This window comes from Cystoisospora suis (assembly GCF_002600585.1).
Source record: "Cystoisospora suis strain Wien I chromosome Unknown contig_309, whole genome shotgun sequence".
In the NCBI taxonomy this organism is placed as follows: Eukaryota; Apicomplexa; class Conoidasida; order Eucoccidiorida; family Sarcocystidae; genus Cystoisospora; species Cystoisospora suis.
Window position 1 is genome coordinate 67433 of NW_027153110.1, and position 16555 is coordinate 83987.

Consider the following 16555-nt stretch of genomic DNA (forward strand, 5'->3'; position numbering starts at 1 on the left):
GGGGATTCTTTCAGGCTCGTGGGCCGTGACGTACGTGAAGGGTCACCGCCGAGTGAATACAAAGGGTGTGCAAACTCGGCACTTTAGGAAATCTGGCTGTAGTCGAGCCGGCCTCACCTCGCCAACACCGAAATACCCACGGCATGTTACCGAAATCGCTTCCACTGGCCGGGCTTAACTCAAACGTAGGAGTTGTCTGTCGTATAGAGAACCGGATAGCCAAAGGGAAGACAGAGCGACCTCAACTCCAGAAAAGTAAAGCCACGGAGCTCATATTTGCTGCGATGCTGATGATGGACTCCAGCTGATGCCAACGGGCCGACAGATGTACGTTTTAGAGCTTTCCTTTGGTCGACAGCTCAAATGGTAGTAGAGGCAGACAACTGAGTTGATTTCGTGAACGACGCGGTCACGACACGCATGAACGGTAAGCCCGGGCAGGGTATATCCTGGCGGCGCGGGCACAACGCTTTAAGGCCCTGAAGATCATTGCCATAGGTACACAAAGCGTTGCGTCCCACCACAAGCACACTCGCGTCCTGCAACTGGCTTTCGTGTACGCATGCAGAACGCACAGACGTAGGCATGAAGTGCCACAAATGCAGCGATGTTCCAGAGGGCACACCCGCAAACTAGCAAAAGTAACGGGAGAAACTCAAAGTGTCTCGCTATAGCATGCCACCGGTACAGCACTCTAAGAGACCAAGGAATGTCGTCCCTCCAATGCGAAGAAGACGACTCCAAGACGCACTGGTCAGAGATCCCATGGCTGCAATTGAGTTCTACAGTCCCCTTTGCCTGTCCGGCCTGGACTTCGCCCTCAGTATAGATATATCTGCTCGCCATTTCATTCTCCAGCGCCGAAGAAAACGCCCTGGAGGACACAGCCCTGTTGTTGTCAGCACGGTCACTCAACAGGAGAGCAGTGAGTTGTCTGTGCACAGCTGACCTTTTCCACTCGCTGGACGAACTATGCCAAGCCAGGAGAACTGCTAACTTTTCTAAAATATGCATCCTCCATGTCTCCGAGCTGACATGCCCATCAATAGCTCCTCCGTTCGATTTCAAGTCCCCATATAGAGGAGCCGGATTGCTGGAAGCGAAATCTTTGTCTTGCCCCGGTCCAGCAGCGCCATGAAACACCGATATCCTTGCTGCCTGGATAGCTCTTGCATGTTCGGCGCCGTAAAGTTTGAGGAGTACCAGATTCGGTACAAAGTCTGACTGCAATGCGTAGAGAATCGAGACGGAGAAGAGCATAACGAGAGAGATCACGCCTCCGACCTTGAAAGCCAAGCGGACGTACACCCGGGGCGCGATCCAGGATAGAACCTGGACACACCGATCCGTGAGACATGTCAAAAAGGAGTGATGTCGAAGGGAAATTGGTTCTGAAAGACCTGCTTGTCGCGCAGTATTGGCTGACCGACTCGTCCTCATACGGAGATAGCTCTTTCTAGACGGAAAGCGTTCAGGGGAAGTCCCTGTGCTCGTTTTCTGCAGTGGAGCTGTTTCGACAAGCGGGTATGATTGCATGCTCGTGCAAGACGTGGAGCAGTCTTTACGTAGGACAGGCTTCTCCACCCGAGAGGTGTCATCTCGTTTGACAGACCAGACGCCAATTCTCTCAGTGCCGGCGAACAGGCACATGGTCTCGAGGATGGTGGAAAAGAGGAGTAGAGTGAGCTTCAAAAGAGATTCTGACAAACACAGCACCGGAAGACACAATCAGGACGCACCCCTGGCCATATGCTCAGAGATCGTGCGCTTTTAAGAGAGTTCCCACACTAGTCTACCTGAAACGGCTTGCCCCGGGGCCGTGCGGCCATTATCCATCTGCCAAGAACCGCTGTCTCGCGGCCCCGCGCGGCAGCAGCTGTATCCCAGAACGAAGGACACAGCCGGAGAGAAGCTATTCTGATTTACGAAGACTGCTTGCTGGCTCCGCGATAGAAATAGCGGGGAGGGGATCGGCTTCGGCCTGAAAGACGGCGGGTTTCTGAGCACGCCACAGGAGCGACACCTAGGTAGATCTGCATCACGACCTTTTCATTCTGCTGCTAAGACTCACACTCACCATGTGGACGCGGAAGAAGAGGGAGAATGGCAACGTTGCTCGCCGTGTTGAGTACGAAGTGCATGGTGCGAAGGAATGGGTCGGAGCTTGCCCACGCTGCCACCCTGCAGTGTCGTTTCATGCGGACAGCAGCAGGCAGAACAGGAAAGCGCAGAACTCAGGCTGGGCTCCGTTGTACTGGACAATAATGCTTTGCCGGTCTTGCGTAGCCACAGCTTTCGCGGCAGAAACACACGAGCGGGTACCACCGAGTACTTCCGTCAGTTCGGGAGTTTCACGCCAAGCGAAGAAAGTTTGAGTAGACTGATCCTTCCTCCACAACCGAAGACAGTCTGACTAAATTGAACCTACCTCCGCTCGAGACGGTTCATCACCGCATCGTTTCTGCAGGTGGCCCAGCTTACTAACACACTGGCTCACAAAGCATATTCGCAGTTTCTTACTACTGAGGTACTTCGCGGGTCAAAGAAGATCGGTTCCACTTTGTCTTAGGCAGTGAAGACGTCAGACGAGCAAAAGAAAGCACTCGCTCTATTTATGACGGTACCGACCAAGTGTAAAAATAAAGCGCCCCTGAAGTCAGTAGCTGGGAGATAGAATCGATCTCCCAGTCATGATGTTTATTCTCAAGCTCCCGAGTACTGTATATTTGACGTCTTCTCCACTTTCCTACAATCGCCAGCGCACAGCACGTCACCCTAGCTGTAAGACGATTGCGCTCTGTGTGTGCATCTGGAGCTGTACCCAAGAGGAATAGTGACAAGAAGGACGGCCTTCTCATGAACGTGCCACCCCGTTGCAAAGCAGACGGACGCTCCGAGTGCTACATAGACTGGGAAGAGACGACTGGACGGTCGGCGCCAGATCACAATTAGTAGCGGCTGAGGATAGAAAGAAAAGAGCAAGCAAGAGCACCCTAGAAAGGTTCGACTTCGGCCCCATAAAGACGACGGTGCACTGTGGGAGCCTACAGAGTACAGGGAAGACGTGATGCGCGAACGAAAAGTGATGCCTGTGTCGCAGATGCCTGCTAGCAATTGATCGGACGGAATACTAGAGATTCACAGCGTAGTTCCACTTCCCTAACACCTGTTGGCTCATCGATGCTACTGCCTGTACCGTCTCTCATTCACTGAGGTAGATGCATGTGCGCGTTCTTCGAACAGTTACTGCACGCTGTGACCACATACGAACTGCCTACTCGAAGATGCTGCTGCCGGGGTACACGTCCCCCGACTGCTGTCATTGCTGTGCGCACCTACGTATGGCGGATACAAGTACACAGCACTGCCAGTGACAAGAACACCCGTTCTACGTTGCCTGATGAATCGAGTGCACCGCCGCCTAGCTCTTCAAATGAAGTCGGACAGTCGTCAAGCGCTCACCGTATACAAGGCTAGGGTAAGCAACGCCACTGTAAGTGGTGCCACGTCAGGCAAAACGACATGACTGGTGACAGTTACGAGGCCTGATAAAAGCAGAGACAGCCAGGCGGGCAAGAGGAACACTTCCCGGGACCCCACATCCGTCAGAAGGACCGAGCTAGAGGAAGCACAAGAACTACTGAGATCCAGCAAGAAGCGGATCAGAGAAGTTGCCTGAGTAGATTCACTTGTTCTCCCCCCCCGCTCGGAGAGCTTTTTCCGATCAACCACCTCTAATGCCCCAGCGGGCTCAGACCGCGGCTAAAGTGTTTGTGTAGGTACTCCCTGATACGCTCGCACCGCATCGAACAACAAAGAGTCAGATATCGAAGATCCCTCATAGGCGTGAGGCCAGGACAAGAATAAAGACTCTACAGACAGATTTCACCAGCAGGGCCGTAACTTATAGGCACTGATAAACTCTGAGCTTGCTCAGGGCAAGCCTCCTTCTCGCTCTCGGGCCGCATATGGTTGCACGTGTAGTACTTCGAGGAGCCTTTAGGGTATCGACTTTGTATAGAGAGGACGCACCGAACCAAGCTGGCGTGGTACATCGGAGTTTGCTCGTTCGTCTGTATTAAGTACAACGATACGGTTGCGCGTCGATCGCACTGTTCACAGCCATATATCCCGTTCACAATGCTTGCGTACACGACGGCAGGTGCACATGCCTATTTCAGCATTCTCCTGTGAAGCAGGTCAAGAAGTCTGGGCTTTTTTCTTCACACACGCCTACCCTTAGTGGACGACAAGGCGCCGGCCTGTTCGGAAGCAGGCAGCAGCCGCAGTTTCCTTCCCGCTGTACAACCGAGGTACACAGCAAGTCTCCTTCCAGTGTATTGAAGACGACCAAAAATTTGCCTCTGCAATGTCGGGCAGAGGCGCAGCTGCGAGAAACAGCAGTCGAAACAGCTACGTTAAAAAAGCACTGGATAGCTTAGATAAAAGGCACCGAATGCCCTAATTACAAGTTCGTCGGGGAGGATGCTGCACTTCGAAAATTTTTCAGAAAAACCCGGCCCGAATGCTCTAAGGCTTGTCTACGCTTCAATGGTACCGCCCACCTTCCGGATGGTAGGTCTTACCGAGTCGGAGCAGTCTATCAAGGGCTTCGTAGACTGCCCAGAAATTTGCAGCCCACTGCGCATGCAAAAGGCCGCGGCCGAAGGGAAACAAACGACACAGCATGGCGCTGAGTTGCCCTGGGAAAGAACAGCAAAGTTGATATTGGAGCCAGGAGAATTTTGGTCCGGGCAACTCTAGATAAGCAGTTGGAATCGGACTCGCCTTATCTAAATTCTGCTGAAAATGGAATGAAAGACCAGCAGCGCACCGAATGATGACGACGGAAGAGAGAGAGAGCTGACACAGACGGAGTACCACTATATGTACGTGGGAGCCGGTTTTCGCAGCAGCAAGGCACTACTGGAACTGCACTGGTATACACGCCATGGCTCAAAAGTCGCTACTTCTCTTCCGATGCTGCTCTCTGCAGCGCAGGTCCGTCCCCTATGGCTTAACAAGTAACATGTGCACACACATATACCAAACCGGGCCGGATACCCGGGTCGCAGTGAGTTTCAAAAGTACGAATAAACACGTGCGTCTCCTCATGTGGAGATATAGCAGATTGTTGTGTGTAGTCTACCTTGGGATTCAGAGTTGCACGTGTTCTCGCTTCTCTAACCTCTTTACAAGCATCCGGTTTCGCTGCCTATCTATTCACAGAGCTACTCCATGAAAGCCGAAGGTGCCCGCACCACTTCAGATAGCACTATCTCATTCCATCATGTCCTTACCAGTGACTGCAAATGGCAGGACAATCGCAACTGCAACAAATCCCACTAAACCGCCTATCTTGATGACCTGCGCTAGCCATACCAACAACACTTTGGTACTGAGGTGACTGGTAGAGGAAAAAGCATCTTCCCACGCAGCAGAACACTGCATCCCTCCAGGAGGACTGAGTTCCGCTGAAGTGGTAGGAGTTGGATGGCACTTTTCTTGGACAGAGAATGAACCAAGAGGCGATGCGCCGACAATCTGATTTGTGCTGCACACTCTTGCATGTTTGCGAGCTTTCCCGGTCTCTTGTTGCAGACGCACAAAAGCAGTCGCATCTTTGCGCAGACGGCTCAGCAGGAAGACAAAATAGACCGGCGCCTGCAGGAAACAGAAAGAAAGTCGTGTGACGCCACCAGCTTCCCTACAACAGCTATTCCAAACCCCCGGCCAGAGCTGTTGTGTGCATCGTGATCTGTGCAAGTGGCAAGCAGACATACATTAAACTGCTCAGCAGAAACAGTTGTGCTCTTAGCGATCTGCTGGAAAGCCAGCAGCCTGGCAAAGCCAGTTGCCTCTAGCCGTTTTCGCCATGCAGATGGCAGTCTAGGCCTACATGACCATCGCCTAGAAGGCCCTCTTGCAGAGGTCCAGTAGTCAGGACCCACTCCGCCACACTTCCTGAGGCCCCGAAACAGACCGAGCACGGCTTTTCAACAGGAACATTTAAACTCTCCAGCGGCACTGGGGTTACCGTTGCGGAAACGCCTAACGCGCGATGCCATGGAAGTTCTACTCCCGACTTTCCTTCGCTCGATATGGGCAAGGAAGTGTTAATGTACATGCATCTGCACTGGGATCTAGGAACTGTGAGCTGAGACAGACCGTTCAGAAATGGCTCCCCCAGCAAGGTCCGCGCATCTTGCTTCTGTCTCTGTTATACGAACCAGCTAAAGCGCTTCTCATGCGAGAGACGGGAAATAAGACGGCCGCAGCGCCGGGGGGAGACATAAATCCATAGAGATGACATGGACGTCACAGCGTGCTTCGCAGGTCTCCGATCAGCCCTCGTGCCTGCCGGAGACCCGCAACCAGTTCTGCTCGTAACACGAGACGCACTGGGTATGTCCGGCGGTATCACACCGCAGCAAAATTCAGCTTGGCGAGGATCTTAGCGCTTACTCAGAGTGGAGATCGTCGAGGTGACAACCGTTTGACTGACAAAGCAGTGGGCTGTTTCAGATGGCGAAGGCGAGAACGCCACGAGATGAGCAACGTTTCGAAGATGTTGTGGAATCTCGGACAACGGGAGGAAAAATTAACATAGATAGAGTGAGTCAAAAATAGCCAGTCAAGACAAGTTACCAGTAGAGATATTCACTGCATCCCTCATTAGCAGGCCTTACCACATACAGGAAGATATGCTTCAACAGTAGTAAGCAGGCGAAAGAAACGCTGCCACGGCAGTAATGCCCCTGAAAGGAAGCCCGGAGACATATGGTGGCACAGACCAAGTCAGCTTGTCCTCACAAAACCACGGGAGCACTTCGCGAGCAGATTACACTGAACTAAATGGAGAGAAAGGCGAGCAAGCGACCGTTTCGGCGGAAGGAGCGTTTCAGCGTCTGCAAGAACGTGAAGAAGTCTGGTGATCTTTTCACACGTAGATCCACGTAACTATGAGAAGCACCGTGTATTAGAAGTTCTTTTCAACAAAACAGTTACCAAGCTCTTCCAAATTTAGATAGCTCTGCAGGATAACTCTCGCAGTCGCGTCGTTCAGCCAGTGAACCTGACGATACCCAGCTCCCCCCTCAGCCTCTCCCACAGGTCCAACACACGGACGAGCCGACAAGGAGATTTCTCTATACTAACTTTCTGGTGGGCTGTGCAGTTGTTTGGTCACGCGAATCTTTGGCCCGTGAGCACATCAGTGTTGCTTTCCCGGATTCCTCGGGAAATTCACGCACGAATGCTTCCACCGTCCTCATCACCCTTGACAGATCACTGAGCTGCAGTTATGGTACAACAGTAGACTACAAGGCATCTTGCTGTAGGTGGTCTGCCGTTCTTGTAGGCTTTCTATGTGTTGTACACCCATCTGCGAAGGGTTTGCCGCATTGTATGGTGACAAGAAATTTACAAGTCGAGACTGATGCCGCGCCCGCCCAGTTTTCTCACCTCCTGAATTTGGGCTATGGAGAGGAGAAGAATACCAAGAAGGAAGCCATTATACTGGAAATGTATATCTAAGGAAGGAGATAGACAACAAAGAAAATCCTTGAGAAAACCGGGTCAGTAAACTGCGTACAACGGACAGAGCAGGCATAAGTAAGAGTTCTTACATCTCACTATCCACGCGCAGGGGGCCTTCTACCTAGAACCAGGCATCGATACCCACAGTACGGCCGTTCGTGCAAACACATATGTAGCAACTCCGTATACTAGCTAGGTGAGACAATGAAGTTTTGTGTCATTGTCTTCTTGGAGTCGGTATCTTTTGTTCTCTTCCACATGGGGTCGTTTTTCCCTGAGATTGCTTTAAGCAAGTAAAATGTGCCACGCCCCGCTGCTGGCAGACAAAGTCCAGTGGGCCTCCTGGTTGAAACTTCCGTTAAAAGAAACAACGGCTAGTTGCTCCGCTCCCGTCGCCTCCAGCGAGCCATACCGAAAGGATCCTAGAGTCTTCCTGTGAGTCCTTAACTGCTTAAAAACATGCGAACAACTGGGTGATTGCCTCGATCCCGCACACAATACAAAGAGCGGTCCGCCTTCTAGAAGGGCAAAAACGACCGTACTAAGTCCGACGACACTAGCTATGACAAACCCTCCCCTCTAGCCGACTTTCTTGAGGACGGAAAAGAATGTAGACTCTTCTGTCCCCACCCCTGCAGCTTCTTCTCTACGGCAGTGCTTCTTTGCCTGACTTGCCAGCTGCTCGCGCCCCACGCGAAGAAGGACTGAATGCCAACGAGCGAAGCCAAACCCCCGTGCGGACACGTTTACACACTCTATGTGTGGGGTCACTTGAAGAAGTAGTGGACTTCTCCTCACGGAGTCTCAATGTCCCCTACAACCACAACAGAAAGTCGTCGCTTCAAAGAACCGGAGAGAGACTTCCAGCCTTACGGTCGACAATGAGAAGGCCTGCATTGAATAGTGTGAGAGCCAAAGCAACGTCGTCGGACCAACTTTCATCATCTTCATCTATTCGTTTTTTGTGGCCTTTCTCTAACCCGATCTGCAGTTGTTGTATCCCTCCTCCCTCTATCTCTCCTTTGTTATCCTGCGTCAGCTCCTCGTAATGCCCACATTCTTCTTGACTTTCTTTATGCAGTTGTTCTTTTGTTTGTGTATATGCTGGAACTTCGGACCTGACTTTGTTAGCTTCAGCTCTTTGTTGCCAGTTCGACAGGTCACTTTGGCGTCCTTGGTCCGGCTCTGCGGGCTGCTCCGTCGAGGTACGGAGATGGCGAAAAGCCCGACAGACGCTGCGAGAGAAAAAAGACCTGACACAACATAACTGTCCAGCTGCTGGCGAACTGTCTTTCCGTGTATATCAACCGGTCATCATCACGCAGCGCACAATCCCATCCTCGCAGCCGAGACACTCTTGCCCGTCGTTCTTCTTGCTGACAGCACTGAAGCTCATTTTTACTGATGAGCTGTCTGCAAGGCATAGAGACCTTGCCGAGGTCCTGCACTACTATGAAGAGGCGAGTGAGTCATGCGCGGGGTAACTTCTGCTTTCGAAACACCCCCTCTCTAGCGGGCTCCCCAAATACGTGCGATATTCAATCGCGTGTGACAGTCAACTAAAAATAGCAGAGGAGAATGCAGCTGAGAAGTCTACTTACGCTCATATCGACCTGAGTATGGAAGCAAGAAAGGAAAGTGTTCTGGGGGCTGTCTTGCAGTTGTGAACCACACCTGATAGCCAATCCCAGTCCCTAACCGTAGACAAGGCTGAAAGCAAAAGGATTGAGGTGCTTGGGGATCCATGACACTAGATAGCGTCAAGAAACTACGAAGAAAAACTCGTACGCTAGAAAAGTAGAAGACGTTTGGTGGCCTGAACCTATAGAAGGTAGCCTAAGGTTAGTCAGGTTCGTTTAGTTTCCATGGGTGTCCTGATGTCACAATGACGATAGGTTCTTCGAAACAGTGGTATCGTATGATATCATCACCCTGTATATATCTGCCTTAGAAGGGGGTGCACTGAGGGGGCGTTGAGTCTTACCTCCGAACACCAATGACCAAGACAAAATCGGTGAAAATCACAGTCAGTCGTTGAAACCAAATACACGCTGCGCTAGCGTAGTTTTCGTTTTCCACCTGTCACAGACGAAAGCAAATAGAACCGTCAGCCGTATCTCCTGCCGTCTTTGGGCTCCTCGCTAGCTACCTTTTATACCTGTATATACGCCGAGGAGCTTGATTGCTTTCCCGGAGTAGATGGTAGAGACAGTGACAGGCACGGCGTCGGTCGGGAATTTTCTCAAGGGTGACTTCTGAGAGCTGACTTTTCAACTAGTGGATGTTGCTCGGCAAAGACCACAATGCAGCACTACTTCTGCCTGGCTGCTGAAGACACCAGCAACTCGCAGAGACCCCTCATATTGAGAATCCGTCAAAACACTCTGCCCGACTAGTACGACCATCACCTGGCAAAGAAGACACACGACTGGACAATGCAAGCCATGAGACACCCCTCTGAGGAGACCACAGGATTGCAAGAAGTCAGGTGACACTTGACAAGGGAGAAATCTCATGCTGTACTGACAGTCATCTGGCCGTCTACTTGTTGAGTATACTTTCTTGTCCCAAGCAGAAGCAACTCTTACGAAACATGAGGACGGTATTAGATGAGACCAGTGAGACCGTACACGGACAACAACAGGGGAGACAAGACGATGATAGAAGATTCTGTCAGTACCTTCAGCATCTCCGGGTCTACAAGACGCGCGAAGAGCGAAAGAAAAAACTCGAAGAACGCAAAAAGAGGAGGGTAGTCGAGTGTCCATTTTGACGGTGACGAATCCTGTACAAAAACAGAAAGGATGAACAGTTTCATGCAATCTCTTTAGATCAGTGCGTGAACGTTACCTCACCGGGACGTAGATAAGCACCCTGGACCAAGTATAGTCCGAACTGCAACTTCTCGCGCGAAGAATCAATGGGACTGTGTGGTGTCCCATGAAGTAAGCTGGACGATTGTCGGTAGCACAACAACCCTGAAGAAGATACGGTTGTAATGTAAGATGCAAGCTAGGACCCGCAACATACAGGTGCCTTACTGCATATCCATATTCCTGTGGCCTGTCCCCCCTCCACGATACAAAAGTCATCCTCTACGGGAGGATTCCAGGGATATGTTGCAAGCCGGACTCCAGGTGAAGTGAAAGTGCATTTACGGGGCCTTTGACCCCCCCTGAGCTGTCGCATGGCTCCGTTGCATGCACATAAGGCACTACGGTAATCTGTATTTGGATGTCGGTGACTAGGTGTGCAAGGCCCTCTAGCTTGCGAGTGAGTATCACATCCTTCGCAGTCACATAGGGGACGCTCATACCAATAGCAGCCTTATATTCATATTCGCTGTGAAGGCTTTTGTCAACTGCGCCAGGATTACGAGGAAAAGGAAATGCAGGGGACACGAACCAGCACAGCTGCTGCTCGTCTCCTCATCACAGTGTGTGAGGTTTTCCTTCACGCTCGGTAGGTGGGATAGAAAATGCATTTCCCATGACATTTGAAGGCTAGTCTGCCATATATAGAGGTACATCAGTGAGGACGCGACAAAACTGACGCACCGGCTTATACCAGGTGGACAAAGGTTGCGTGCCTGTGATCGCCAGCCAGTTGCGGTGCACCTCGAAGTCAGTGCTTCTGCTGAAAAAGGTAGGAAAGTACCAGAAGATAATCCCATAGCAAGCAACTGAACTGCCCTGTTGATTTCCTGAGACATCCCTGTGTTTACAGAATCTCTAGCCTTCATATCCATGAGAGTTCGAATGCTGTCACATAATTATAGCCCACTTCTTTTTTCTCTCTCTGAGTTCACAAAGCGAAGTGGAGCAGCTAAGGTCGTCTAAACTCATTCATTCAATGACCTAGCACTCATGCTATGCAACAGGCAACGATGCGACAAGAGACCCTTTCCTTCCTCTCCACACCATCGCCGTGAACTTCGCGACCTCTTTGTTGACTACTAAACGAGAATTGCAACAGTCGAGAAGCAGGTAGGTAGGGTTTCACGCATGAATGGCCCGACTGAGCGTGATCCTTCTACATACTGATGACATTTTTCGACTCTTTAGTGATGAACAGACGATCTGAGCTGCAGTAAAAACATCACCCTTGTACGGGTGACTCCCTCCCTTCACCGCAATCATTCGATTTGGCAAGAGAATCGCCTCTGTTTATCATGAGGTGCCAGGTCGAAGGAAAGTTCGATATCCATCACATGTTGGAGAAAAAAGGTCGCTATGTAGCCAATCAAGACAAAAGCTCAGATCAGTCTTCTCTTGTAAGTACGCCCGGCGCTCCGGGACAGACCCAAGCGACCGGCCTAGTGCAAGAGGGCTACTACGGCATGTTTCTCTCTCCAGTCTACCCAAAGAAAAGTGTTCTTGACTTGAAGTACATGAATGCTTACACTAGACAGGTTCCTATCACCGGCACGCTTTGTAGAGAAGTTCTGTTTTGTGTAATAGAGTGGACATGAAACCTGTAACCGCGGGTTCTCAAGAAGCCTCCTTTGGATAACAAAAAGAAGTAGAACCTGAAGGTGCCACGACTCTTTCTCTTCCCCTATACAAGAGCCTCCTGTCATTCACGCCAGGCAGGAAATGTCTACACGGGCAAGCTGAGGTATCAGTGCTCCATGTACGAAAGACCCTGGTACTGACAACTCGTGTTAAGACTGGTCTCGTGTGTGGACTAAGTTCAAGAGTTTTCTCTGGAAAGAAGAGCGCCGAAATACGCCTTTCCCCCCGGCGCGCATGACTGGAAAGACGGAAACCCTCTTTACACATGTCAGGACGGACGGAAAAATGCTTGGACTGCGAGCCAGTACACCATCACAGGAGGATTCCATACTACCCGACTGAAGATAGTGTTTCCTGCCACACGCTGGAACGTTTCAACACAAATAAGAGCGTATGAGTTTGGCCAGGAGAAGAGCTGAAAGACACAGGTAATCTCTCTTACTATGTAGGGACAAGAAGAAGCTTCAGTAAAATCGACGCTCCGACAATCCAGGCCCAACACGATTCAGATGAACCTCCTTCTTGTTCCGAAGATTTCCCTGTGCATGCGTGACGAAGATTTCCGCAGGCAAATTCTTTCCCTCTCAGTACTCCTATCAAGCCTCCCCGTGTCGTTTCTACTGCCTGAGTAGAAGCATGCCCGGGGTGGCCTGTGAAAGTCCTCATATCGTCGATGCTCTCGCCAACAGGCAGATGTCCTGAATGGCTCTCAGAACCATGTCGGCTTGGACGCCTGTCGTCTAGGGTCATCGCTACGTCATGCCTTTTTCTCACTAATTTCAGCGAGAGAAAAGAAAGAAAGTGTTTCCTTTCCAAAAGAGCTGCGGAGAAGTGCGGGGGAGAAACAGCTCGGATTTACGCAGGGTGGGATGCTGCCAACAGCGGAGAACCACATAAGCCGCCCGTCAGGGACGCGAACAGGGCGTTACAGTGAAACAGAAAAAAACCGCTTCAGTCGATCCGCTAAAAGCCATCCTTTGCAATACTAGGCCCTCCACTCAAAAGTCGTTTGGGAGAGTCTAGTGGTGTCGCTTCTGAGCACCAGGTACGTATCTCGAGTCAATATCAGGGATTGCGCGCATCTTGGTTGATGCAGACCAGCTTCACTCCAGGCGGGCTACCACTGTGTATGACTCAGTAAGGCCGTCTCCTTTCAAATACCTCCGGAACAGAAAGAGCACAGCAACGAGATAGAAAGTCGGCGGCGTTAACGGTCGAAAAGATACCGCCCTATCCATGCGTCATGATTCACACACACACGTGTGAATGGAAGAGTATATCTCTTAGAGGATAGTCACTGAGAGAAGCTCAGGGTCGAAACAGCCTTGAGTGACGAGCGCGGCTAGCACAGAGTTCTATTGTCTCGACACCTGTCCGGCAGCCGTACACACTCAGCTTGCGTATCGAAGGAGAGGGTCACATGGAAGCCCGATAGACGACTGAGGGAAGCAGCAACCTTTCCCTTTCCCCAAGCAAGAGTACAGTCCCCTCTAGAACTCAGAACACGGAAACCCGCGAAGAAGGAGAACCAGACTACGCGAAAAGCCAAGGGAGCTCGTCAGTGACATCTAGTCAAGAACGAGCGATTGCCAAGAGACAGGCAGCCCTGTGTCTTTCTTTGCTGTCTCTTGCACGAACAGGGGATAGACCTCTCCTTGCAGACGCTGCTTCTAGGCGCACGGTCGAAATTGTATCGCTGAACCTTTTAGGCTGTGCTTTTATTACACGCTTTTGTAGGAGACAACGCGTCTGAGGCTGAGACCTCATTCCTGGTGAGGTCACTGCAGCTGCATGCATCCGAAGTTGCCTCGTTTCGTCTTATCAACGGAACTTTCCTTCGAGTTTGCTCTGCTCCCCTTCGCAGACCGGCTTTGTAGCGCACCCAAATTGTCAACAACTTCTTTGGCTGTTCCGCGTTTATGAGGAGGCGTCCTCCCTGAGGAACATTAGCGTTCCTGAACTTAGAGGCGGAGTGTCCGGACAGGATTTTTTTCCTGACAGCAATCAGCCGCTCTCCCAAAGTACATGCATTTCTCTGTTTCCTGTTGGGAGGACTGTTGCTTCCTGGTCTGCTTAGGAGAGCTCCACTTGCCAACTCCGGTCTCTTCCGCTTTCCCCGTCTCGGGTTGCTTCGTAACTGGGTTTCCCTTTGTTACGTCTCTTCTCCCATATCATGTGCTTCCCCTGCACAGAGCAGGTCTGGTGTACCCGTACAGGAGGCCATTGTCACTCCCCTCCTGAGGAACTGCGTTGCTTTGGAGCGAAAGTCTAACAGACCATAGAGCAGAGTAGGGGCTTCATCCTCAGCCGTCAGACCAAAGCCTTGTGGTGATAGTGACTTTCTTGAAAAGGGCGATGTGCTACTCTCTCCGCGGTTCCGAGGGGGCTTGGAGGAAGCCGACAGCCGGAGAGACAGGATCTGTTTGGGCCATCTGACTATTGTAATTTCATCGTTTCCGTGTTTTGTGTAGGTCTCCGCTTTATTTTCTCTCTCTGTCTTGTTAGTCCTTCAACTCTTTTCTCTTCGGGAAAATCTTGCTCGGCAGTATCGTCCAGTATCGAGCTCGTCGTAACTTTACGAAGGCATCCGCCCAGCTCTCGATTTTTCTTTTCCTGGTTAGTTTAGAAAAGGATCCGTGTGGATTCTCCTCTTACCTTCTGAACTGCGTCTTTTGGGAGACCTTGCCTGTACAGTTCATGAGTTCTTTTTCTCGGAAGTTTCTCGAGGCCGTCCCCCGCAGTAGTGGGAAGAAAGCCTTGTTCAGCGGTTTATTCTCATCCTCCTTTTCTTCGACTCTCTCTACACGAGACTTCGGCAGATAGCGTCTTCCTCGTCTCTCCGTCTCATATGTTTTAACTATGGCAGGTGCTCCTTGTTCGGTTGCGTCGGATGGAGGAGGTCAGCCGACAACCAATGGGACGTCAAACGGAATTTCGTCTGAAAGCAGCAAAGACTCGCACAACTTGAAAGAGCTTCGTAAGAAACAGCCGGGAGAAGTCCGGAAACTTTTGAAGCTTCTGAAAAGGAAGAAAAGCAGACAACAAAAGCAGCAGAAAGACTTTCAGGTTCTGGTAGAGGAAGAACGCGAACAGTTGAAGAAATGTGTGTCACGAAAGAAGCGCAGTGATCTGATGCTTCTTATGAGGCAGCCTATGGGAGGACGAAGACAGCCAAAGCAGATCACTGGAGATTCCATTGCTGAAGAGGATGAAGCTACAGAGAGTGAAGATGATGATGATAACACCAACAAAAACAAAGGGAAGGATGAGAGAAGAGAGGGGGGAGGAAGCAGCTCTACGTTTGCGGGAGATAGCTCAGACGATGATCGCGAAGAGGACGAAGAAGAGGAAGGTGCCGCGAATGTTCAGATCCGTTATGTCGTTCCCGATGAAACAGCCGGCCCTGATGCTGAGCTTGCAAAACAGTTCAATGAAGTCTTTGAGAAGTTCAAGCCTCTTGACGAAGAAGAAGGACAAGAAGAAGATGAAGATGACGAAGAAGAAGAGGAAGATGAAGACGAAAGTGAAGGAAAAAGGAAAGCAGGACAAGACCTAACTTTAGAAGATGATGAGTTTGATGATGATGATGAAGATGGGGGTCTGGGTGAGAAAGGACCAGGGGGGAAGACGAAGAAACCAGGAGAGAAAGGCGGAAAGAAATTAACAAAGAAACAAAAGAAACTTATGAGTCGTCCTTCTCTTGCAGAACTCAAACAGAAAACGAATCGACCTGATATGGTGGAGATCTGGGATACCTGCAGTGCTGATCCGGAGTTCCTTGTTTACCTGAAAGGCCTGCGAAACATTGTCCCTGTCCCACCTCACTGGGCACATAAACGTCGTTATCTTCAATGGAAACGAGGCTTCGAGAAACCTCCGTTCAAATTACCACGTACGTCTTTCTTCATCAAAAAAGAAAACGAGCGAGAGATGATAAGTCGGGTTGCTGTCCCTAGTTGTCGCTCAGTTAACAGTGTTTTGTGTATATGCGTATATCTGTGTCACCACCTTACTACCGTGAAAGATTCTTTCGGAGCGGTTGGAGATGAGATGTCTTCACAAAGAGAACGTCGACACCGCCTGTTGCCATGCATGCAGTGACCTGGTGGCGCACAGACGTAGTGCCGTGGCAGGTGTACAGACACCACACCCGTCTTTTCTTTCTCTTGTTTTCTTGTTGGTGCCGTCTCCATATGTCCAGTTAACTTCCGAGCGCTTTCTTTTCCTAGCAATAGGGTGTTATAGCCGCTAATACCGAATACATAAGACACATGTGTCTATGTGTGTCACGGCAAATACAGATATGTATTGGGGAAGTGTGCTTGTATGTGTGGTCTCGGTATCCTAGACTAGATAATCCCTCTCATTCCTCTTCAGTCCTCAGTGCTTTCTTGGCACAGAAGCTTCCGCATGTGGTGAACCTCGTCGTTGATTGTTGCAGCTCTCTTATCTACTCCCACTGCCGCACACAGTTCTTGTGTCACCATCAACATGTACCTATC

The 16555-nt window shown here is 50.7% G+C and overlaps 2 protein-coding genes across 2 annotated transcripts in view; one reads left to right on the forward strand and one right to left on the reverse strand.

The window, feature by feature from the left end:
- Positions 1 to 224: 224 nt before the first annotated feature.
- On the reverse strand, positions 225 to 13790 carry CSUI_000818 (alg8 glycosyltransferase family protein). The gene is made up of 14 exons (XM_068061025.1): positions 12496 to 13790; positions 11097 to 11175; positions 10220 to 10324; positions 9524 to 9618; positions 8413 to 8774; positions 7465 to 7532; positions 6690 to 6758; positions 5301 to 5664; positions 4587 to 4703; positions 4238 to 4300; positions 3463 to 3545; positions 2822 to 2958; positions 2078 to 2181; positions 225 to 1700 (listed from the first exon to the last, which is right to left on the reverse strand). Exons 1-14 carry the CDS (start codon positions 12801 to 12803, stop codon positions 487 to 489), a joined length of 3168 nt encoding a protein of 1055 aa, XP_067927004.1. The 5' UTR covers positions 12804 to 13790; the 3' UTR covers positions 225 to 486.
- A 157-nt stretch (positions 13791 to 13947) lies between these two features.
- CSUI_000819 (psp protein) overlaps positions 13948 to 16555 on the forward strand; it is an 8015-nt gene continuing 5407 nt past the window's right edge. Inside the window, exon 1 of the mRNA XM_068061026.1 lies at positions 13948 to 15945. Coding sequence (XP_067927005.1) covers positions 14913 to 15945 — 1033 coding nt within the window. The 5' untranslated portion in view covers positions 13948 to 14912. The remainder of the gene's footprint in view (positions 15946 to 16555) is intronic.

Bases quoted from the DNA above. Each gene is read 5' to 3' on its own strand.
- CSUI_000818 (XM_068061025.1), bottom strand. From the start codon at position 12,803: ATGACCCTAGACGACAGGCGTCCAAGCCGACATGGTTCTGAGAGCCAT. The intron at 10,325-11,096 runs GTGCGTCAGTTT...GTTTTTGTACAG, and splicing joins TGTCCACCTGGTATAAGCCG to GATTCGTCACCGTCAAAATG. The intron at 9,619-10,219 runs GTACTGACAGAA...CGTCTGTGACAG, and splicing joins TAGACCCGGAGATGCTGAAG to GTGGAAAACGAAAACTACGC.